This window comes from Falco naumanni, chromosome 7, assembly GCF_017639655.2.
Source record: "Falco naumanni isolate bFalNau1 chromosome 7, bFalNau1.pat, whole genome shotgun sequence".
Classification (NCBI taxonomy): domain Eukaryota; kingdom Metazoa; phylum Chordata; class Aves; order Falconiformes; family Falconidae; genus Falco; species Falco naumanni.
Genome location: NC_054060.1, coordinates 59,389,033 through 59,413,702, shown reverse-complemented (window position 1 = coordinate 59,413,702; position 24,670 = coordinate 59,389,033). Strand labels below are relative to the sequence as shown.

Below are 24,670 nucleotides of genomic sequence, written 5' to 3'. Positions count from 1 at the left end.
ACAGGTTTTGCTCTGCTCTCAGGCTGAATTTTCAAGCAGAGGTAACTGCAACGCGCCTTAGGGCAACAGCGGAAAGGCAGGCACGGAGCAGCGCTGAGGGGCGCGGTTGCACTACGGGAAGAAGGACCGATACTTCAGAAGCAGGCGGCTGGCCGCCACCGCCGTCAGCAGCTTCCAAGAGCTACTGACAAAGCCGACAGTTCGGAGCCTGCTGTCTCGGCCTGGGGTAGCCCGAGGTGCAGCTCCCCCTGGTCCTCCCAGCCCTTCCAGCTGTGCCCCTCGGGGAGGGGGGGGGGGGCGGGGAAATGGCCCCACTTACCCCACCTCAGGTGTGGATACATGCTATAGATGTACATACATCTATATACACGTACAAGTATATACAGTACCCAAATAGAGCTACAGAACCACTCCTAGAGCTAAAACCCATTAAATCACCAGAAACAAAACTCCAAAGTTACATATTTACTGAAGCAGACATTTAACACTTTACTGTCATGGATATGTTTAAAGTGCAATAATTTCCCGCAATTATTTATTTCAACACTGATGCTACATCTGTCAAGTATAACGTTGCTCAAAGATGCAACCTTTCATGCACTGATCCTGCAGTTCAAGTTAGAGCTAGAAGTATTTACAGAATTATACTTTCTTGCATAATGTTCTAATTACCATAACTTTAAAAAACGTTGGCTTGCAGTACAAAAAATCAGAAGGTTTGGTTTTCTTCAAACAATATTTTGACAATTCTTTTCTGTATACATGCAGTTTGACATTTCAGAAGTGTTTGCATTTTGATTTCTTTTATCCAACTAGCAATTTGCTTCCTTAACAGTAAAGCGTGAGCTTTAAAATGCTTTACTATAGAATACAGAATCAAGATAAACTTTTAAAAGCCTATTTTGTAGTCTCCGGAGTTGCATTTCCTTGTATTTCAATGAGAAATTTTTGATACCATTTTCAAAAGGCAGACAGAATGTGTGAATTAATGACTAAAGCTCTGCTTTACATTTTAAACGTACCTCTCTCAAAATCCTCATCTTTCAATCCCAAGACTGAACATCTTAATGAAAAAAGTCAAAGGTGCAGCACATGATGATTTAGACCTTAAGTATAAACTGGTATTAATTTCTTCTCCTCTTGACTATGTACATTTCACTCATAAAGCAGTTAAAAATGTTAACAGCTTTTTCTAATAAACATCCTTTGCATGTGTGAAAGTGAGTAAAAATTATTTTTTTCCCAAACAGATAGAAAATACAATTTTTAAAAAAGTATTTATTAGGGAGACCATACTAAAACCACTAACAGTCATCTATTGTTTATAGAAAGTGATTGCTCTAGAAAATAAATACCTTATCTGACATGCTAATTCCAGATGGAACCTTAGGGTTTGATCCGGTAATTGTGGGGTGAAGTTCTCTGGCCAGATACAGACCAGTCTGCCATAGCTCTTTTGTGGCCCTGACAAGTTTTATAAAATATATTTAATACAGCTAATGTATATGCAGTTATTTTCCTTTGTTACAGAAATACTGAAAGTAAGCAACTTTCTTAATTTCCAGGTGTGCCTCAGGTTTAAGTTTCTGTAAAATGAAAACTACCCAATAATACTGCACTTCAGCGACCTGCCTACAGCAATTAAAAAGCTGACTGTTATTATAGCTACAGAAATTGCTCTTATGGTTTCCGGACAAGAGGCACCTTTCTGTTTTGATGGATTGGAAATCCACTTATTCAATGGAAATTTAATGAATAGTTACAAGTAAATTTAGGATTGGTCTATATAAATAAACATTGAAACTAAGCAGAATAGAGGAAGTTCCTCTCCATAGTAGCATTTATGAGTACAGCTTGAACAAAAGATTACGATGTCTAGATAAAGCTGATCAAACAGACAGGAAAGACAACTTGTCCTGAATGTGTACAGATAAGTATTAAAAAATGGGAACAAGTTCTGTGTAAGAAAAATCTTTTCAAGCAATGTTAGAGAGTAGAGGATTTTACAAAGTTGTACAAAGTCCAAAGTTTGATATAGCACTGCATAGCAGATAGTTTTAAAACAGTTCTTACAACTGATGGATAGGTTAGTTCTACCTTTCTTTAAAGCCCATGAACTGCTGATTTCAAAACTAATAAGCAATAGAAGATGTGAAGCTTATTTTTATCTCAGTTCTTGAAGCCCTATATTCACATTAATTCATTATTTCTTTCTCCACTAAACGTTTTAAAATGCTATTTAGTTCCAAGTTCTATTCTAAACTTGCCTTGCCACTGCAGGTACCAGAAGTCCAAGAATTATCCCTTAAAATTATCAACACTCTGCTTGCTACCTCTGTAAGTTCTGCACTTCCTATGTGGAAAAAGAAAATAATATTATAGAAGACATTTACCTCTAACCAGGCAAGAAAAAGGAATACTGTACTGGGTACACCACTCGTTTCTAGAGTATAGTAACTCTATCTGTAGGAGACTTATTGCTATATTTTAAAAATATGAACATACAACACAAATCCTTATAATGCAAATAAATTTGTAACAAACCACCTTCCTTGCAATGATAATAGACCATTCTGAAGGGTACCAATACAAAGAAGTCATTGGCAGCATGACATTCAAAGATTATGCAGATTACAAACATGGAATTATTGGAGGAAAAAATGTCAGAAGAGAATGAGAAAATGCTTAGTATCTAAACAAGTCAAGTTACATTCACCAGGAGCTCATACATTTATTTTAAAGGAGACTTTAATATGCCTTTGGCTCAGAACCAGAAAAACACTACTAGCTGTGCTTCAATTCCAAATATTCTTAAGTTTCTAGTGACAGGACTTAGATCAGGCATTTTTCATTATTTTCAAATCTGCTAAGTCCAATCTCATCCAAGCCTTACAATAATTTAGAGACTTTGAAATAATAATAATAAAAAAATTTAAAATGCCATGCATTTTTTGTTACCCAGAGATGGAAATAGGTCTGTATAAAAAAAAGATTAGCACCTTTCCCAAGAGCAAGAAAGAAAGAGAAAGTGTAGCAGTTTAAGAAAGAATTCAAAATACCTACCTATTGTTAAATTAACTGTGTAATTTAAATACACATCTCCCTCTGTATATAACCATTTATAGCATGGTCTCAAATTTCTGAGTCTTGACTGCTACTAAAGGTGAGTTGCAGCATGCTGCTATATAGTTAGCATTTCATAATACAATTTGTTAGAGGAATACTTGCAACGAACCATAAACCAGAACCTGAAACCAGATCAGTTTGCTTTTTTTTTTCAGAAGCACCTGTCCGTTTATAGTTTACTGTGGATGTGCTTTCTTGCCAAGGCATTCAGAAGTCAAGCAATCCTGCTTGTGTTTTCAATTAAATCCAAGCTATATTAACAACAAAAAGTATATGATTACTTTGCAGTATTTTGAAGAATGTGGGTATATACATATAGATACCTATCTATATACATCTATAGCACTTCCCATGTTTGGGACATAGTATAGGTGGCCAAACTGACAGGGGGGGTAGTAATTTCAAAAAAGAGACTTGTATACATTTTAAAAAGTGTACTTAAATGTCCTTTTAGTTTCATAGTTTTAGTATTACTAATATTGGTAAGTTACTGTGTAGGAATTTCACTCCTCTTTTTATGTCTTAATGGTATTTATACAAATACTGCACAACTGAAATGTAGTTGGTATTCCTCAGAATGCACCTACAATTGAACAGGAAATGTTTAGGCTAAAAGCTAGAAAAGGGTGAAGCATTGACAAGCTCGATGGTAGATTGCCTTTAGTTCACCAAAAAGTTTTGGTGCATATTCCTAGGAAAATAGTAACTTTTGTCTTCCATAAAGTAACGTGTTCTAATGAACAACAAATTCTTATACTTTCATACTCAACAATATTAACTCTTCTATTACATTTTGAAAGACCACTTATTGTTGTCAAGACTTACTTCTAATTTTTAGTATTTTTTGCTATATGGATAATTTAAAAATCACGTATAGCAGTAGAATGCAGAAATGTGTGCAAGTGTCCAAGATTTTGTTTAACAGAAACTCAAGTTCAACCAGATTTTGCTCTTGTGCCTTCTTATTTTGCCTAGCTTTTCTCCAAAGCTTAATTATATTTTACTACACTAATCACAATGACTGTAAAACACTTAAGTTTCTTAATTTTCACAGGTTTGTATGAATTATCAACATGCAACTGAATCATCAATATAAAAATAATTACTGAAAAATTATACATGGAAAAACTGAACTGCATCACAGTTTTACTTGAGAGGAAGCTCTACAGCAGTTATCTTCAAAATGTACCCGATTTTACTTTGATAACTAAGTTTCTGAAGTATATAATACAATCGACATACTTACCTGTGGGAAATAGCTAGAATGTTACAGAGTTTGGTAACATTTAATGTGTCCACAGCAAAAGTAAAGACACGCAGACATTTTGAAGAACTTCTGCAAGTAATTGCTGACTCAATGTCACCTTCAAATAGGAAGATGATTCAACACATAAAAGTATGATCGAAAGCAATTTTCAAATTGAAATACAAGATTGCTACTTCTAGCATATCTCTGGGGGGGAAAATGGGAAAAAACTAAGCATAATATCCAAAAATACAGTAGCCATTTGCAAGCAGATGTTCCTGTAGAAAACTGAAGCTTCCAACATCCAGTTTAGAAGCAAAAAATATTTATTCACTTCCAGCTCTTAGTGTTTTTCTGATTGTGAGCTCCATTATCTTTTTAAACTGTTCATACGTCTGTGCTATAGGGAGCTCTAGGCAATTAAGGAGTCTGTTTCCAACAGGATACCTTCTATGCAAAAATTTAATAGCAGGTTCAGGATCAAAACCAACAGGTGGTACAGAAAAAGAGCCTGTTGCAAAGAACAAAACATCCTCCAATGTCACTACAGACTCACGACCTAAAAAAAAAAATAATAGGATTAGATTAAGTCATTTATTGCCTATTACCCAGAAGCCATTATCCTGCATGTTAAGTCGGGGGGGGGGGGGAGATATGACCCTGAAATCAGGAACCCCCAGATTAGTATGCTGAATGGATATGCAGTTATATGGCCAAAGAAGAAAAATGTTAACAAGAAAAACTCACTTAGATTAGCTCTGAAAAATCTTAAGTTAATAGGAAAAACCCTCTTCTACAAGAAGAGACCACTGTTCTCTATCTTTGAGACACACGCTATCTAGTAAGAGTAAGTTCACAGCAAAGCTGAAGAGAGGGGATTTAAAGGATTTTTCTGTACCATTCAGGTTGTTGACAGGTTGTTTGTTTTTAAACAAAACCAAAAAAACTCACAGGATTTGTGGTACCAAGCTTTCAGACATTTACCCCCTCAAGTTGCATTACAACTGGGCAGTTTCAGAAATTATAATTAGTAAGGAAGAAGGGGAAGAATGAACAATTAGGAGCTGACAGCAACCTCTAAAACCTTCATTTATTTACCCCACTGAACTCTAAAAACCAAGCCCTGCATGTATACCAGCAGCTAAATACCCTGAACAAGGGGGAGAAGAACAAAAAATGACTTACTTTCCACATCTTGCAAATAATGTATCCAAAAATCGACACCTTCAACTTCATTTACATCTGATGATGAATGGATTGTAAAGAGATCACAAAGAACTTCTGCTGAAAGTCTTTCAGGTTTGTGGCACAATATACTAGAGAACACATCCGGATGCATTTGAAATTTCTCTAGTACACCCAGGGTTTCCAAACCTTGCCTAAAACTGGGGAGAAGGAAAAAAAGAACCATCAAGCACGCATCAGAAAGCCAGTAGGTAACTAATTGTATTCTGCATTTTGTAAAGGTCTAAGGCTGGACATCATAATTTTTCACATCTGCAGTCTCCCAAGCCTTGCAATAAGGTGTACATAGTTGTCCCATTTTATTTCCATCTTGGAAAAATGTGTTAAATCCCATTTTAACAATCTAAGTATTTCTGTGAAGCTTTTCAGGCAGATGAAAGGAATACCAGTGATATGCAGAAATTAACTGTATTTTCTGGTAGTTAGCTATATGAGCATGGTTTGATTTTTACAGAAGAACATACTGAATTTCTTTCTTACAAATATCCCTTTAGAAAACAGCTTAAATTCCTTGTCCCTAGGCATGATGAGGCGTCTTAAAAGACAGCCTTCATTTGGCTTCTGCATGTGTTTAAATGCTATTATTTCTCCCTATGGCAAATGTGGATAACAGTGTCCAGGGCTGCATTAGGAATCATGGTGCCAACAGGTTAAGGGAGATGATCCTCTCCCTCTCCTCAGCATTGGTAAAGTCACACTTTGAATGCTGTGTTAGGTGCTGGGCTCCCCAGTTCAAGAGATACGGAGGGTGGTCACCAGGGCGATTCAAGGACTGAAGCATAGCCCTGTGAGGAAAGGCTGAGATAGCTGCAATTGGTTAGCCTAGAGAAAGAAAAAGCACAGGTGGAATCTCAACATATAGAAGTAGCTGAAGGGTGTGTGCAAAGCTGAAGGGAGCATGTAAAGAAGTCAGAGCCAGGCTCCTTTCAGCAGTGACAGGACCAGAGGCAATGGGCACAAGCTGAAACACAGCAGGTTTTGTCTGAATATCAGGAAGCATTTATTTATTTATTTATTTACACTAATCTGATTCTGTGATTTAACTATTTTTATTTTTTCTAAACAGCGCTATGGGTTGAAAAAAATTCACTAGTTACTGTCTACTGGATAAGAACATTTCAAGCAACTGGCTTTACAATTTAACCACCACGTTAAATCATAATTAAAATTTTACTTAAGCTGTTAACTCATATTTTCTTATATATTGATAGGCTGAATCAGTAAAACTCAGAACAGACATTGAAAGTGTAGTCACTGGTGTAGAACATTAATAGCTGAAGTGACTAACTCTACTTACTCAGTTCTTGATATTAACAAGCAAATTCTCGCTTCGCTCAATTTTACACATTTTAAACTCATTTCCAAAATTGCACAAAACTACATTTTCCCATAAACAAGCAGGCTAATTAATACCTTTCACTTTGACTAGTTTTAAAATGTGTCATGGATTGGTCAAATATGCCAGAGAGGGCCTTGACTGAAAGAAAACTTACAGCTTTGTTTAAAAATCATCACATTCAAAATTAGCTTTCATAGCTCTTGCAGATTCACTTGATTCAGACTTGTCAAAGAACACCATAAATGTGTTAAGTACAAATTCAACTATACTTGTTGGAAGAATTCACGTTCAATGACTTTTTAGTGAGCAGATGAAGAATGCACATTGGAAGTAAGGTCAGAAACCCATCAAGAAGTAGTCAACAGCTGCAATTTTCCCAGCAATTTGAAGTCATCACTACCTCAAATAAAAACACCAATGCATTCCTTATATTCTAAGTAGGCCAACTTACACTTGTGGCCATTATCACCCTCCTAACAGCACATGCAAACTCCCTGATTAGAACTCTGGAAAACTCATTTGAACTCTAGATGTATGTTAAGCACTCCTAAAACTTAAAGATTCTAAGTTTGAGGAATTCTGAATTAAAACCAAACAAACTAGAGAAATTATGCAGCACAAAGGTCTTTGTCATGCTACAGTTTACAGCTGTGCATCTGCTTTCTTCATAAGGTTGAAAAAGGAACATGACCAAGAAATGGAACAGAGCAGGTAGGTAGAGAAATAGTTAAATTGAAAGACTGAAATTATCTAGTTAACTGGTGTTACTTAATCCACTGAAAACTGCAGTACATTTCATTGATTTAAATAGAGAATAGGTAAGAACACGTGAAAGTTAGTTTTAGCAACATATCTGGTATTTCAATGAGGAAAAAACTCAAGAAGTCTAAAAACTCAAACAAAACAAACCTTTCTAGGGGTGAACTAATTCTCTTGATTACATGATGGATCAACAAGTCATCCACCAGCTTATTCTTATCACACAAAGCTGTTACAGGTCTTAAACATCCAGCAGCAGCAAGGAATTTGTAACAGTCTTGAACTGTAGACCGTAGGCTGGACAGACTGTCTGCGTGTTTTATCTGTATCAGAAGATAAAAGGTAGGCATTTGCTTACTACATGCATGCATGTATAAATATATATATGTATAGATACAAAAAGCTTTTTCATTTGAACTAAAGTTACATTCAGTAAGCCCTTTATCTCCAAATATAGTCTGGAACAAGAATTTGCCAAGTAGTTTAGTTTTCTTTACCATTTTTATTGTTTCTGCTACATCAACATCAGCAACATCTTCCAAAGCTGGCTTCACATTCTCTGGACCATATACCAGACATTTGAACAGTGTTTCGGAAAAGAAACCAGGAGATGGGCCACCATGAACCAGAGAAACTGCAATCATTTTACCAGCTTCAAAATAAAGATTCTCTTTTACAGCTGCAAATGAAAAATAAAAATATTTATTATATACGCATAAAAATAATCCTCTATTTTTCATAGAAAATCTGATAATGCGATTCCTTCTTACTTTAGGAGATGCAACAAATGAGGTTTGTCATCTCCTGCCTGTTGAAACAATAAGATCAGTATTTATCTCTCCTTTTTTTATTTATTTATTTATTTTTACACAGGAGCAGAGTTTTCTTCTACTCAACTCTGTGGAAGAAGTTACACTTAATACTGAAACATAAGAACTCAAAGAAGCTAACTTTGGGTCTTCAGGGAGCATGTTATCAGAGATAATCTAAAAATTTGAGGAAAGAATAATGAATGACAGAGAAAGTGGGTCAAAGAAATTCACTTGTAGAGAACAAATACCTTAATGAAAAAGTTCTAATTACATCCCGTATTTTTTTCCCTTGGTTGTCATCAACTTTTGCAACTAAACAATTTTTTGTTGTTTTTGTTACAGATCTGCACCCCACCCCCTGTAGAATTAAAAAGCAAAAAAAATTTGAAAAAAATTTCTATTCACCAGAGCTGTAATTGTGAACTGAAAGGTTTTTAAATCTTCAGGCAGCATGGTTGTCAAGTTACATAGTTCCTAATGTATTTTTGAACAGAGCATTTAATTACCTTGAAAATCAAGGGACAAGTTCTTTGCAGAGGAGCCCTCAAACAATGATGAATTCTCAAGGTGAAGCATTAATAATTGGAAGAAACGGTGCTTTGATGCAGAAATATCTGTCTTCAATCTGTTTTTCCAGTTTGTGAACTTTATTTCAATGGTTTCTGTAGGATTGAAGTTGCGCTGTCTAAATCCCTTTAAAGCACTATTCCAGATATTTCCTGGATTGATGTTAAGCCTTGTAGTTTTTGTATTAACTTGTAGCTTTAACTCCTTCAGTATACTAGAAACTTGCCTTCTTTGCTTTCCTAATTGCCTAAAAGAAAATTGCATCTATTTTCAGATGAAGTCTATTGCTCATAATTAGCAACAGTTATAGAGGAAACATTTAAAATCTACTAGGAAAAACCTCTTTAAACACTTCAGTACATTTAGATATTGCCTAAATTATATCAGTGACATATTTAGTGTAGATTCTTCAAGTTTTAATTCTGTACTGGCACTTTTTAAAATTTTAAAGTACCCCTAAGAACTAGGAAAATCAAGAGGTAGAAATAATTACCTTGGTGTAATGTAAAATGAACAGTTATTTCCTTAATTCAGTTACACCAATGTAGTACCAAACAACTCACACCATCATTCTACATTTGAACAATGTGAAACAAGCAAGAAATTGAAGAGTTTACCATGGTTATGGTAGAGATGTTTTGCAACTGAATTAGAATACACTGTCAACTATTCACTAATATTTACTCTTTGTCACTAGAATAAAAAATATATTTGAATAGGGAGAAATGTTGCAGCTCTCATTTAAAAGACATCTAAGGAAACTCCTTATTTGTTCCCTAATGTGCAATCAAAACTATTTCAAATACCCTACCTACTAGAAGTAACCAATTCCCTTAACAGAATTTATAGCAGACATTACAGGTAGAATTCATAAATTAAGTATACACAACAAGACAAAAAAATTTGCATCTTTAAACTGAACTTTCTGTATTAAAATGTGTTATTTTACCACTGATTTTAGCATAATCACAAACTATTCCTATGGTACAAACACAAAAACATTGAAAATTCAGGACATGTCTAATTTGAAGAGAATAACTAAGATTCTTTTTATTCTCCCTTTTCTAAAGAACAGCTTACCATGTTTTGGTAAGGACAAATTTGTTCCTGGGATTTGATCCCCTCACTACCTAACTTAAAAATTCTCAATAGGTATCATTCTTTTCTCCTCACCTCTCTCTAGCATTTATAAACAGCAGAAACCTTTATTACTTCAGCTCTTCAGTATACTCACTCAATTTCTCCAGTGACTATGTACATACACATACAAACATATAAATAGCCACTACATATATACACACACATACGTATGTATATGTGTACACCCACCCCCATGTTCTGTAGGAAATATGGTATAAAGCCATGCGCTAGATTACTCTTCAGTTTAAGAAAAACAGAAGAAAATACTTTTTCCTCAGGGACCAGTTCCTCTTTGACATCAGTGGAGATAAGGGCATCATCACTCTGTTGGATGCTGAAAGCTGTAGGTGTGAGCAGGGTGACAAATTGTTCCGGCACGTTATCTTTGGTGATCTATAAACCAAAACAGTATTTTAAGAAGAGATACAATTGAAAGAATGCATAAACATCTCTAATTTAAAGGTAGCAATATAGTTTCCTCCTATTTCAGTACTGAATCTCATTTATACGTTCATTTACATGAAGCCCAGTGCTCGAGCTGGAATTGTAAAAATAATTCAGTATTTTATTATGTGGTGGTTTAGGATCCTGTTTTTGTTGCATCCCATATATGAGATTCAAGTCCTGACTGATACAATGAGTAAAACCTAAATATATTAATTTCTGCAGACTTGAAAAGTTATTACAGCAAAGGAAAATGTTATTTATGTAAAAATCTCTGTAAGCTAGATTTCTAGTACACTATTAACATGGCACCAGCAAGTTTTGCCATTTGTACATTCAAAGTTACCTCTAAATTGTTGAGTCCTTTTACACAGATCCAATTTCATCAAAATAAAAACTGAATTACATGCCATCAAATGCAAATAACTATAGCAAAAAATACGGAATTCACAGCTTATTCAGAAGTTCGATCACTAAACTTTACTCCAATTTTAACCAATTTGCTATTTAGTGTAAGAAGTTTCTCCTATGTAATAAGCCATCAACTCATGTTAAAATAGTATTTTATGGTATAATCAGTTTCTGCTTGAAAACAGAAAATTACACACTGAAGAAAACTGCGTCGCGACCCAGCTGACTGCCGAGGGCACTTTGGAGATGGTTCTTCCAGCAAACAACTTGTCCCATCTGTCTTTTCAGAGGCAGCCAAAGGATGCTTCTTCCGTTTCCTATAGTTCCCTGTATGATTAAATTACATTAATTTAATTAATCTTCTATCTGTAAAATACATAGTATTAAAATCTTATCATTTTAAGAAGCCACTGTCACATCCGTAACTTACCTGATTTTGAAATGATACTTCTGCATTCCGTGCATTCCCAGTTTTGCTCCCATGACTTCACAGCTGAACAGGCCAAATGAGTTCCACGAGAGCCACAATACTGACAGCGCTTTATTTCCCATTTACTAAAATTAAAAACATATGTATTTAGAATTAGATGGAAGAACAAGGCTTGTTAAAACAAAGTACATTCAACAGTAAACAGTAGTCTAGACACTAAAAGAATAAAGCACAATTTTATCAGTCTGGTAGGACTGTACATAATCAAGGCAAACTTTCTTCAGACAAGATGTACTCACAATTCCTGGCTGCAATAAGAGGAAAAAAAGCTACCTGTGCTCCAGCACCTTGTATTTAAACAGGCTGAAGTCAGTTGCTTCCCTGCTTCTAAGCCAATAGCTTTGCAGACCCTGTTTTCCCTTCATGTTGCTAGCTAGCAATGTCCTTAGTATTTCATGGTATCCACCATTCAGCTTTGCCAAACAGTAAATTTTTGAAAAGAGTATATCTTTTTTTTGTTTGCCTTTTTTTTTTTTTTAAACACACATTCTGAATAAGACTCTTAAGTAGCGACAGCATTTAAATATGTTAGGTTCTTGTATAATTTTTTTTATTTCTTTGCTTAAACATACAATGGAACAATGTGACTGATATTAGTTCAAATATTGGAAGCCTAAGGTACAACTCCTAAAGGCAAAGTAAATCCTGAAGTACACACATACCACGAATGAACCAAGGAATGTTTGGTCAAATCTGCACGAAGCAAAGCTGACGCCTGCAGGGAGTAACCTATCACAACAGTACTACAGAAACAAGTCTCCAAAGACTACGCTCTGCAGCTTTGAGCACACTCATGCCAATGGAAGAGACACATTTCAGAAGCACACAAAAAAAAAGAAAGAACGCAGGAAATTAACTTGTTAAGTGATCGTGTAAAAGGCTTTATTCTGCTCTACTACTTGCTTAATTTTTCCTTAAACCTCTCATTAAGCTATCAGCAATATTCTAACTGCCATTTGCATGGAAATGGACAGTTCACAGCTAGATTGATTTTTACACAACTAGTTAATTTTCAGCTAAGTATAGTACTTCCGTGAATTTCTTGTATAGGTAGTAAGTATTCTAATTATTACATTGTTGAATTAAGCTTTAAATGAGAGATATGCAATATTAGTTTAGACATATGCTATTCCACATGTTATGTGGATATACAAATTCTGCTTAAGCTCTGTATCAAATGAGAACAAGGACAAGGTAACTGATAATCAATTGATTTGGTTTTCTTGACTTTTATAACCTGATTTGAGAAAATTAGTATTGAAATAAGATTATGGGGAGTAGAACAAACTTTAGACACTGTGTCTTGGTTTGACATTAAAACCTGATGCTGAAAAGTATTAAAGCATTTAAATAAAATAAAGTTTACAAAAGAAAAAAACACCAAAGAATTAATCCATCCTAGGTTATATGTTCCTGCAAAAGTGGCATACCTATTAGGTTGATTATAGTCTCTGCCCTTCTTGCAGAGACATCTTTTACTGTCACAGTGTTGATAACACTGCAGTAGATCCTGATATGCATTCTCTTCAAGTTCCCAAGATGCATCCCTATAAACAAGGCAAAAAAAAAATCCGTTATTACAACTGTATTTCCAATTGTTAAAATGGGTTACTCTATCTTTGGAATAGATGTATATAATAACCAGATGAAGATATTTCAATCATTTAATGTTCTAGGCAACAGCTAGGGGTAAGAAAAAAAAAAGGTCTAGGAACAAGACTAATTCTATAAAACTCACGGCTTTTTCTTGTGATTATTTATTATTTTTCAGATGATCTCAGTGCATGTTTGCTCCATTTAACATCATTCCGCTTTTCTCTCTCACAGCAAACATGGATGTTTGTTTTGGGAGTCTACTCAGGTTACCACTGAAAATGGTCTCATGAAAAGTAACTCAGATTTTTCCAGACTAATATGGCAAAGTTCATCAAGCATTCTGACTCTTCTTCCTCTCCAAAACCCTGAGCTTCTGTCTCCAGAGAGAATTAATGATAGTCTCTGAAAAGACTAATAGTTATTAAAGAATAATACTTCTAACAAAGAAACATCATTCTGATCACTTCATCCTATTTTGAGCCCCACCAAAAATGGTGCAAACTTTAACTGCTTCTAAAATTCTGAGCTGTTTTTCATGCTAAACATATCTTTAACAATCCTTTGGGAGAAGACGGAAGCTGTATGGCTGAGCAAATCAGTCAACTATAATACTGCCTGGACAGAAATTCAGATTATTTAAGAACCTGGGAACAGAAAACACACTTACCAGCAACCTTCAAGTTAATTTGAAACTGTATTTAAGAAGTGTTTTGATCTTTTAAATGGCATTAAAAATGTCTTTTCAGAGCTTCCTGCTTTATGTTTGAGATTACTTATTTGGCCTTTGAAATTTTGATGCATAACTAAAAGGAAACATGTTACTCCTTATCAAACCAAAATACCCTACTACTGAAGGTAGAATTAAGGTTTCACATATTAACAGATACAGTTCTAGAGAATATGTTAAAAATGGGTTTTTACACCCCATCAGAGTTTTTATAGAGAAGTGATCATTTAGTAAATCACTTACTTTTCTGGAATGTGTATGCCCATTCTCAACATTTCTTTCTGAAATTTGTCCTTGTTGTTACATACTGTGCACCTAAAGAAAAATATCCCAGCACTCAAAGCTTGATACTGTGGTCAAGAAAAAAAAACACAAGAACACACCAAACCAGTTATTGAATTACAACCATCCTTCAGATACCAATAAATAATGCCGTAATATCTATAATATTCATGGATACTGTCCTGGCGTGGATGTTAAGCTGATATGGATGTCACTTGACATTGAAGCAAATGGTGAGCATGTTCTCTTCCTTTAAAGGAGAGCTCACATGCTACCATTAGGTTCATAAACAAAAGCACAACCCTTTTCAGTCAACCTCTTCAGATCTAGAATGAGTTTACAAAGAGAACCTTATAACTGTTTCAAGCTCTGGACTTAGGCAAAGAGAAGTGATAATTGATAAATTACATTTTTAGCATTTAATAATGGCTTGCAAGAAGGCAACTACCTAGGTTAGGCTTCAGTTTCTAAAAATAGCTAAAAGTATGAAGTGTATCACAAATGTAGAAACGGGGTGGGCGGCAGAAAATTAATAGCATAAAAAAATCCTTTTCGTAGGACACTAGTCTCCAAAACACAATTATAGCATTGCCCTTCAAACCTAGTGTATTTCCATACCTACTGCCTATATTAACACTAAGCAATTTTACCCAATTTTAAGCAACCATTCCATTGCTTTTAAACAAAACAGAAGAGTTATCTCTGTGGGTGCAAAGAGAAAAGGTGAATCTGTGTTACCTGCAAGCATTCTCGATGAAACCAAGCATTTTTACAGCAAGGGCTTTTCAGTACAGTGTACGCTGGAAGCTGTTCAACTAAATCCAGGCATATTGTACACTGTGAAGTTCCTCCAGATTCTTTATTCAGAAGCTTTTGGACTGGTTTGTGTTCCCAACAGTAGGATCTAAAAATAATAATTGAAAGTTCCCTTATCAAAACATTTTAAGAACCTTCGTAATAAAGTTTGAGAATAGTAAAATTAATTTCCCATTAATAAATGCTCGGCAACAAGCTAAAAAGGCAGACATGTACTGGTTTCAGCTGGGACAGAATTAATTTTCTTCATAGGAGCTTGTATGGCGCTGTGTTTTGGATCTGTGATGAAAACAGAGTTGGTAACACAAGGGTGTTTTAGTTATTGCTGAGCAGTGCTTAGACAACATCAAGGCCTTTTCTGTTTCTCCCACTGCCCCACCAGCAACCAGACTGGGAGTGCACAGGAAGCTGGGAGGGAACATAGCCCAGAGAGCAGACTCCAAATGATCAAAAGAATATATGACATGAAGCTCACCAATAAAACTAGGGGAAAAAGGAGGCAGGGTGACACAGTCAGCATTAGGGCATGTGCCTTCCCATGTAACTTAAACATGACGAAGCCCTAGCTGGAAACAGCTAAACATCTGCCTGCTCATGGGAAGTAAATTCATTCCTTGCTTTACTTGCACATGCAGCTGTTGCTTTACCTATTAAACTGTCTTTATCTCAACCCATGTGTTTTCTCACTTTTACCCTTCCAATTCACTCCCCATCCAGCTGTGGGTAGTGAGCAAGTGGCTGTGGGGTACCCTGCTGGCTACCAGGATTAAACCACAACACCCCTGTAAACAAATTATGTATCTAACAGAGCAAATCAACAGAACAATAGTAAGGAAGAAGCATATTACCAACTGATACTCTGTAAATTACAGAGCTCATATACCCCCTTTTTGCTCAAAACTTCTTTTAGTCCTATTAACATGTTCCCTGCCCTCAGAACCTCAAGTTCTTCCTATATTTTTAATGTTATCATGTCATTAAAGGAGCAATTTTGAGTTTGCATATTGATTCTGCAGAGTATAGGTAGCTTGATAAATTTTTAGCACACTTTCAAAGACATAAGACAAAGACAAAGACAGTCAAGAAACGCAGGTCTAAAAAGTCTTTCTGAAAATGTATTGGTTTTACATGTGCTTGACTTAATACAGTTAGTTTATTTAAGAAGTTTAAGTGCCTGTCAGACTCCAATCCACCCACCTTACAAACTCAGCTTACAATAGGCAGAATAAAGCTATGATCAAACGCACTTGGAAGTATTTTGACTACAGCCAAGATGCTGGACAGATGATAGGAAAGGAAATAAAACATTTGAGACATTTGATACTAAACCCATGTCTCCTTAAGTCCATCGCTAATAAGCAGATCTAGAAGTCTTGTGCTTTGAAACACAACAGAATGGCACAGTCTGTTCTGAATACTGAGAGAGAACAGCAGTCAAACCACTGCCCTTTCAACAGCAGCACAGGAGGTAGGTAAATAAAAAAACCAAAGCCAACCATTTTGCAGTTTATTTCAGAGTTTAGAATTTAATGTTTGACTACTTCTAGAAGCATTAAATTATATCTTTAGAAATGTTGAGATTTTAGTTTATAGGTCCTAAGTATGCAACATAACCGCTTGGCCTTCATGTTTTCCACAAATCGGGTATTTTTTCTCATGACATCACTTATAATTAATAGCCTATATAATGACAACCCATGAAAAAACAAATTAATTCCTGTATATATATAATGAATTGAAAGTAAGAAAGTACCAAAATCCCAGAACTTACCTGAAGTTTTCCATGAACTGGAAAATACATTCCTTTTGTAACCCACAAGGAAAATGGTAACTTCGTTTGCATTTGGGAGCTACACATCCAATTGAAGCACCCTTTTTCCTACAGATATTACATTTCTAGAAATAATTTGTTTTAGAAATAACAGAACATTAATATCTATAAAGTACAAATAAAATTACAGGAATTAAGCCAAGAGAAAAAATTACATAGTGTGTAAAAAGATATCAGCCAATAGATTGTAACTGTGACAAGACTACTGTGTTTTAGCTCTATTTCAAAGACTTGATTTGAAATATATATATTTCAAATATAGTTATTTCACAGACTTGATTATGCATTGTTTTACGTGCATGTGACTTGTGATATGTAAGCCAAAATACAAGCTATTTTACCAGCACCCATAGTTTAGTTGCATCTGTGAAATGATACAGGGTCAGCTTGAGGCTCAGCATAACATCATGAGGTACTATGCATATGTATTTCCCCCTTACTCATTTATCTGCAACATACCCAGAAAATAAAAATATTAGGAAACCAGCGGGTTTTATTGTCCCTTGTGGCTTCCACTAATCCAATATACTTGTTACTTAAATGTAAAATTCACATTCTTGAATGGGCTCTGCACACTTCCCATTACAAAAAAAAAAAACCAAAACAACCCCCAAAGACAATACTAAGTGCACTTACTTTTTTTCCCCTTGTAAATATCAGACTTCATTCTTACCAGTTTTGCAGCTCTAGTCACTTCTTTTCTAATATCTGCAATTAAGAATCCATCTACACCTTCATCTTCTTCCCCTCTCTGCCAAATGCCACTTGACATCAGCTATGAAAACAGTTAAGTATTTTAAAACATTCACCTACCTAAAGATTTGATTACCTACACTGCATCAGTCTAACAAAGCTTGTGTGCAAACATTTTAAAAAACTGATCCAAAGCATTTCTATATTTTTGTCTGATATGACACAGTAACACGAAAAATAAATATTTCATAACAAAGTCTTATGTAATGCTGTAGAGCCAAAGGTGGTGTATTTTACCTTCCTTTTTGAAGTATATTCAGATAATTGTCAATTATTTACAGCATAAGCATACAGAGCTTCAGAGAAAATAAAATTAGTTTAGTTAATGTGAATGACAATTGTGCTGCAGAGATAATGAAGCACAGTAGGAAGTATCTGAAGTGCAACCTAAGAGGAGAAGTAATTCACTTTCAAAGAGGATTAAAATAAAAACCAGAATCAAGTAACTCAGCAAGTCAGAAGAGCCTGATGATAACTTCGATTAAGTTACTATGCAAGGCAGTTACATCACAAACTTCAAATAACTAGTTTTAAAACTTGATGCCTCATATATTCTTTACAATACCGTTTTACTATTCTCCTTTTAATTTCAACCAGCACCATCTTCTAACTAGAGCTTTATCAATATTTTAGTCAACTAAATGTAAAATTTCATACCAAACCCAATTAAAAATATATTTTTTCCATGCATGAGACATTTGGAAGAAAAAACAAAACTGCACCAGTAACTGGCTTCCTTCTAGAAGAACCCTTTTCTTATATAATATTTACCATATTTAAGTGAAATCATGGGATTTTGGTTGTTTTTTTAAGAAAGAAGCAGGGACCAAAATCTAAAAGAGGACTTACAGTAAAGTATCTTAGAAATCATAAGGCTCAGTGTTGCAAGCATGCCCTTTCCTAGCTCCATCAGGAAAGGACATTTTCCTATCGCTTCATCCAGCCTTATGTACGAGACAAAACTATGATGAACAGACCTACACCTCCTTCCAGATGCTTAAGACTTATTTAAGAATAAAAAAAAGTAACTTCAGAAAAACACTGCTCGGCCTACACTTTAAAGGTTTCAATATTCAATCTATTAAGCCATCTGCAATCAACAAAATATTTAAAGAACTGGTTGAGAAAAAACCCCAAATTGTTCCTGATATTTTTGAGACTGTTTTTTTAAACTTGGGGGGAAAATTCAAACTGTATTAATTAAAAAAAAAAAAAAAGACTTTTTTTTTTTAAGTAGTCATATTATTTTAAAGACTTGCAAAAAATTGGAGTTTGAAAGGCAGTTTAAGTATACCTTTAAGAATATGAATCTTGGAAAGTGCCAAGTGTGATAACAAAAGATACTCAGCTGTCATCTACACCCATAGCTTTGTTAAAATTAAAAGCTTCTACTAAAAAGTGATACTGTAGCTGTGTAAGATCAGTAAGTTGCATATTACTGAACTGAAAAGTAAGACTATTTCTTAAATGTTACAATGTCCTAGGTAGTGTAAGAGTAACTCGGACCCAAACAGGAACTAATGAGAAACAAGGAAAAGACGACCTTTCTCTACTTTTTCCACAAATGGGTGGAATTTTCACATTCCAAATTTTGAAACTATGCTTCTCTTACAGAAGCGAATATGTAGGTGCAATCTGTTCCCTTTCTCTTAACATGTACCTTTGTTGCTATGATAGGTTGTGAGAACTACCAAAGTAATTCATAAATGGATCACAAACAGAATTTAGCTTTCAATAAAGGCTTGTGGGAATTTATTTATTTGGATAAGTAATTACTATTTAATGTTTGCTGCCTTTATTCTTATTTTCTTTTCAGTTAAAACAGACTAGCTCCAAGATCAATACCACATACTTACCAAACAGTAATTATGAACAGTGAGATTATATTCCGCATAGGTCTTTTTTTCTCCATACTTTTTAGGGCAGTCATCTGGTCGTCCACAGAGCACACAGACTAAAATACAGGACCATATTTACAATCACAGTGAATGTACTGGAAATATTAAGGATCAACTGTAGAGCAGTAACTTTCAGCTCTTTTAATCATATGCATCTTGTAGTGAACTATTGGCTAAGGGACAGTAGATACCCCTCCCAGAATAGAATTCCATAGTAAATACAGAAAATGGTAGTATTTGTTCCTTCTCTAGTTACTAAAAAGAAAATACTACATCAGTTCCATCGGCCTGCTGATTCAGGAGAGAGCCATCACCCAAGCTAAATTCACAAGCCGACTGAGCTAACTGAAACATTCTTCTCAAAACACCCAAAGATAATTATCGAATGGCCAACAATATCCAGATGCATGTTAAATAGGTCATCTAATTTTTTTCAGTATTGTACATAAAGGCATCACTACAGCAGAATCCATGAAGAAACTGAACTGTTTCTGTGTGTAACTATATGTGATAACCTTTGTACAAGGTGTATGAATGGTATCCTGACTACATCAAGTCATATGTATACCGCCAGTGCTTTTAAAAAATATGCTAGTTTCAAAATACAAGGATTTGAGACAACATCGGAGTCAACTAAAACCTTGGAGGATTTCCCCATTTCTGTAGTTCCTAACCCACAGCCATTTCTTCCCTTCAGTTCTCAAAAGATACATTTCAATATTCTAACATCAAGAACAATCATAGTAGTGATGAGAATAGAGGTACTGCTTCAGCCTAAGAAAGTCTTGAATCATACACCGCAAACCGTTGTGCATGATTTGGCAGCTGAATTCCCAAGGTTACTTTCTTAAAACATCTGTGGAAGGGACTATTTTTAAATATTCCAATTACAGCAGACAAATCCAAGGAAGTTTACAAGTAATTTCTTTTTCATTCCCCAAGACAAGTGGTTCCAACACAATTTCATTACTGAAAATCCACCTGCCCTTTGAACCCAAATAAAGCAAGTTATATTTGGTGGTATATATGCAGATTAAAGATTTCTGTAACTATTTAATAAAAACCTTACTTACATGGACTTTGAACGTCAGAATGTTTGGTTTTACTCATCCTGATTCTTCTGGCTGGCTGTCATGAAAAAAACATGAGGTGTTAAATATATCTAGTAGATTAACAACCACTATTACGTACTAGTTTAACATTTAATTCTAAACTGAAAAAAAACCCAACGCAGTAAAAAAAAAAATGGGATTAAGAAGAAAAGAATATCGTAATTCCGCTGTCACTGTGAGACACAGGGGTTTGGAAAGCAGGATGCAAATATTCAGAAAAAATATTCCCAGACCAATGCAACAGCTAGAAACTCTTAACTATTCCCCCAAAATACCATGATACTTTATTTTCAAAAGAGAAAATAAAGTCCAGTGCAACAGCTAGTTATGTATAGATTTAAGCGTACAGAAGAATTTGTGTGTCTTTTAAACATCAAAAACAACGATCCAAGGAGACTAAAGAAGTGTCAGTGACACCTTTCCAAATAAAAGTTGTATTAACACCGAAATAAAAAGTTCACTAGGTAGGATAGTGACATAACTATGAAGACAATCTCCACTGGTCAAAGAAATCCTGATCCAAGACAAACAAAAAAAAAGTGAGGAATCCAAAACTGGGCCATGCATCCAGTGGTACTTACACCATTTAGAACTAAGTATTTTACATTCTGAAGCAGAGAGTAATTTAGAGACATTGACCTAACCCGCATTTCTTTCGAATATCACATACTCCTAAAAATTAGATCCCCAATGTACATGAACAGCGATCTACCAGGAGCTGGCCTTTTACCGTGGGTTACACCATGCAACCTAGCCCACCTTGGAAAAAAGAAGATACATGTTTTTTCACCCCAGCACTAAGGTGATTATTCTTCCTCTAACGCAAAGGAGAGCGCCTTTAGGAACACACCTGTAGATCTTTGACTTGCTTTCACTTAGGAAGCTGAAGAAAGCATTGCGTTAAAGTTTTGCAAAACAAGAATCCCGGGTGACTGCCTGCCTGCAGGTCCACGCTTGATCTCACAGGCAGGCGGACAATTTCCCACATAGGGTTGAGCTAGCAGGCAGCCGGCAAGAAACCCAGCCTCTACGCCAGCAGCCTGACAGACTCAGAGCTATGGGAGTTTTGCTACTTGCAGTTTAGGTGACTGCCAGGCACAGGCTTCAAGCAAACCCCAGGCTAATCCAACCTATTGCAAATAAAGTATTGCAGCCATTTGAGTGGAGCTTTAAGAAAGGAGTTGAATGGAGGCAGCAGTCCCAGGCATAAAGCAACAGCTCTGCGCCGCTGCACTTTTTTAGACAGCCGAGGAAGTTTGTGCACAAAAGACCGTTGCCAGAAAATGGTTTCAAAGGAAAACGAACAGAAAACACACGGCACTGCAACCAAATTAGGTCAAGAGGCTGTGAAGAGCCATACAGCACCGACACACAGATTACATAACTGGTTCCAGTTTTCCCAGAAACACACTTGCCTCTTCCTAAACTACAAAAAATAATCAGGTACAGGGGGAGCAAAAGACAAGCACCCAGCTCACAAACATTCCCTTCTCTTCCAAGATTTCCCCAAGAATGGTCACTGCCAGTTCCAGAGTCCTGAATGTACGACGGTAATACAACAAAAAAACCCCAATCCATATATAACCACACAAGACCAGATTTTCACTTTGGTGTGTTCTAAAAAGCCCTACCAGGTAGGGGAAAGCATGCATGCGCCTAGAAACAAGAAAAGCACCTTCCTACTTTTCCCTGGCCCAAACAAAACAAAACAGATCGCTAGATCGCTCCGCCCCCCCCCCCCCCCCCCCCCCCCCCAATTTCTTCTGCTTTTCCTTTAAACTCTTTCAATAAGTGAGCCCAGAGTTTAAACTTGCATGTCAAAAGGTAAGTGAGAACAGCCACTGGAGCTCTATACATGACTCCTACAGGGCTCTCAACAGGAACAAAGCAATTCCTAATCAGTCTACACGCAAAACAGGCGCACATGATCACCCAGCGTTTACAAAAAACGAAACATAAACCGGAATTTACCTACTTTGCTTAAATAGGCTAAGAAAATCCTCAGAGTGAATACTTGGGTTTTGCTAAGTTCTACAGCTCTTTACTACTCCAGAACAAAAGGTAGTTTTAACTGTTATTTTTAACCCGAGAATGGGAAAAGAAAAATCAAAACACCACCCCAGGAGGGAAGGTTTCGGGCACAGGTGTTCTCCAGCACGCAGGCGAAGCAGCCCTCCCAGACCCACCCATCGGCGCTGTGCCGGCAGTGCCTCTCGCCGCCCATAACGCGACGCCCCCGTCCCCGTCCGCGGGGCGGGAGCAGCGGGACCCCCGCCGCTGCCCGGGAGCCCGCCCCGAGCCAAGGTGCCGGCGTCCGCTTACTGTTCCGAGTCTCACAGGAGTTCCAACCACGAAACTTGATCGGCGCCTTTTTAAACGACGCAACAGGCCACGGCAGCTCCTGAGGAGAAAGCGGCCCCCAGCCGGCTTCGCTCCCGCGGCTGCAGCGGGACGCCGCTCGCCCCTCGCCAGCCTTCCTCCCAGAAGAGAGGTGCAGAGCTCTCAGCTCAGTTACTCCCTGCCACAAGACAGGCGGCGGGAGCCAGGCTTGCTCCGCAGACATCGACTGGGAAGCCGCTGCGCGTTGCTCGGCCCCCTCGCGGAGCAGCCGGGGCTCCCGCTCCCCTGCCGCGGCGCCTCACGCTGCCCAGGCGACGGCTCAGCGCCCTACCCGCCGCGCCTCGCCCTCCGAAAGGCGGCACTCGCCTCCTTACCCCCGGCCTCAGCCAACCCCGGAGCGAGAGGCAGCCTTGCTGAAGGCGTTAATGACCCCGTAAGCGGCCTCGTCAACACCGCGCTCTGGCGGCCGCCCCACGCCGAGCCGCCCACGCTAACTGACAGAAAATTCAAACACCAACATCCGCCGTCCTCCCGGAAGCGGGAAGCCAGCCCTCGCCCCGTCCCCCGCCGCGTGCTCCATCCGCGCCATCGGCGCTCGGCTACTCTCGCCGGGCGCGCCGGCTCAGTGGGGGAAGACGTGCGATCCCGGAGATCGGTGCTCGACTGGAGGGCCCGGCGGCGGTTGGGGTGGCAGCTCCGAGGGCGGTTGCGGTGGCAGCTCCGAGGGCGGCGCTGTGCCGGCGGGACCGGCAGGGCCCGGGGGACCGCGGGAGGGGCCCCGGTGCCGGTGTTTTACGCGGCTGCCCAGCTTTTGGGAAGGCCGGGGGGACGGGCGCCGCCGCCCAGAAGCAGAGCCCTGCAAACAGGGGTAACGGGTGGGAGCCTGGCCTGACCCCATCATCTTGTCCCGACGAGGTGCAGGGTCTCTGCAAACTGTTCCCCGCTGCAGACCCCTAAGACCAGGCAGTCTTTTCCAGATAGTACTTACCTAAGGAAACAATAAAGTTTTTTTCTGAGGAATCCATTTTGTTTTGTTTTAAATGACTATCCTTTGCAGCTTGTTCTCGAGGGTCCCAAGCTGCCCCCCGTGAGGCTGCGGTGCTGCCGGGTTTTTCCCGTAGCTGATGGGCCACAGGGACATTTGCTACAGTGACACAGCGTTCCCCAGTACCGCTCTATATGCGACGTTCATGCTATCTGAAGGCCGCTGTAATGGTGGGCTGTGTCAAGGGGACGCTTATTGCGGTGGGCCTGGGACATGGGCGAGCGCCTTCCCCGTCTGCTCTGGCTGGGCCGCAGTCCCTCGGCCTGGTGGGAACGCCGGGCCCGTGTCCGTACAACACCCACCTGCCAGGCAGTGTCGGCAGCAGATATCCCACCTCACCACCCTGTAACTGTTGTCCCCAAACCAGGGTTCTTCTGTATGTGAAAGCCGACGGACACAGAGGCGAGATGCTGGTTAGTTTCATGTCTGCGCAGAGGTGGGTGCTGGGTGGGAAGCCCACACAGCTAGCACACCGTTTCCTGGCTTTAGGAGGTTTATATAGTCTAACAAACAGAGATGTTAGTCGTCATACAACATGATTGGCGATAACTCTTTACGTGATACTATATATGATATGCACACTCCAGAGGTGGTGGGGGTGGGGGGCTACCTGTTCAAAGTTTCTGCTTCTAGGGGAGTTACTTTTCCTATTATAATTATATTATAATGAGGATACGCTACTTTCAAGTAG

General features: G+C 37.9%; 1 protein-coding gene across 3 annotated transcripts; it reads right to left on the bottom strand.

Annotated features, from left to right (window-relative positions):
- Positions 1-464: 464 nt before the first annotated feature.
- G2E3 (G2/M-phase specific E3 ubiquitin protein ligase) lies at positions 465-23,472 on the bottom strand. 3 transcript variants are annotated; one of them, XM_040600638.1, is made up of 16 exons: positions 23,309-23,472; positions 20,556-20,610; positions 19,441-19,538; positions 17,505-17,606; positions 16,772-16,896; positions 14,923-15,088; positions 14,146-14,252; positions 13,010-13,126; positions 11,520-11,644; positions 11,287-11,416; positions 10,502-10,627; positions 9,034-9,341; positions 8,213-8,394; positions 7,866-8,038; positions 5,558-5,757; positions 465-4,931 (listed from the first exon to the last, which is right to left on the bottom strand). In XM_040600638.1, exons 2-16 carry the CDS (start codon positions 20,590-20,592, stop codon positions 4,699-4,701), a joined length of 2,229 nt encoding a protein of 742 aa, XP_040456572.1. In that variant the 5' UTR covers positions 20,593-20,610; positions 23,309-23,472; the 3' UTR covers positions 465-4,698. The 3 variants fall into 3 exon arrangements, with proteins under 3 accessions (XP_040456572.1, XP_040456573.1, XP_040456574.1); XM_040600639.1 differs by lacking the exon at positions 23,309-23,472 and adding an exon at positions 22,917-23,274; XM_040600640.1 differs by lacking the exon at positions 23,309-23,472 and adding an exon at positions 22,932-23,274.
- Positions 23,473-24,670: the final 1,198 nt, after the last annotated feature.

Bases quoted from the DNA above. Each gene is read 5' to 3' on its own strand.
- G2E3 (XM_040600638.1), bottom strand. From the start codon at position 20,592: ATGAGTAAAACCAAACATTCTGACGTTCAAAGTCCAT. The intron at 16,897-17,504 runs GTAAGAATGAAG...AATTATTTCTAG, and splicing joins TGACTAGAGCTGCAAAACTG to AAATGTAATATCTGTAGGAA. The intron at 5,758-7,865 runs GTTTGTTTTGTT...CCTTCTCCCCAG, and splicing joins ATTAGTTCACCCCTAGAAAG to TTTTAGGCAAGGTTTGGAAA.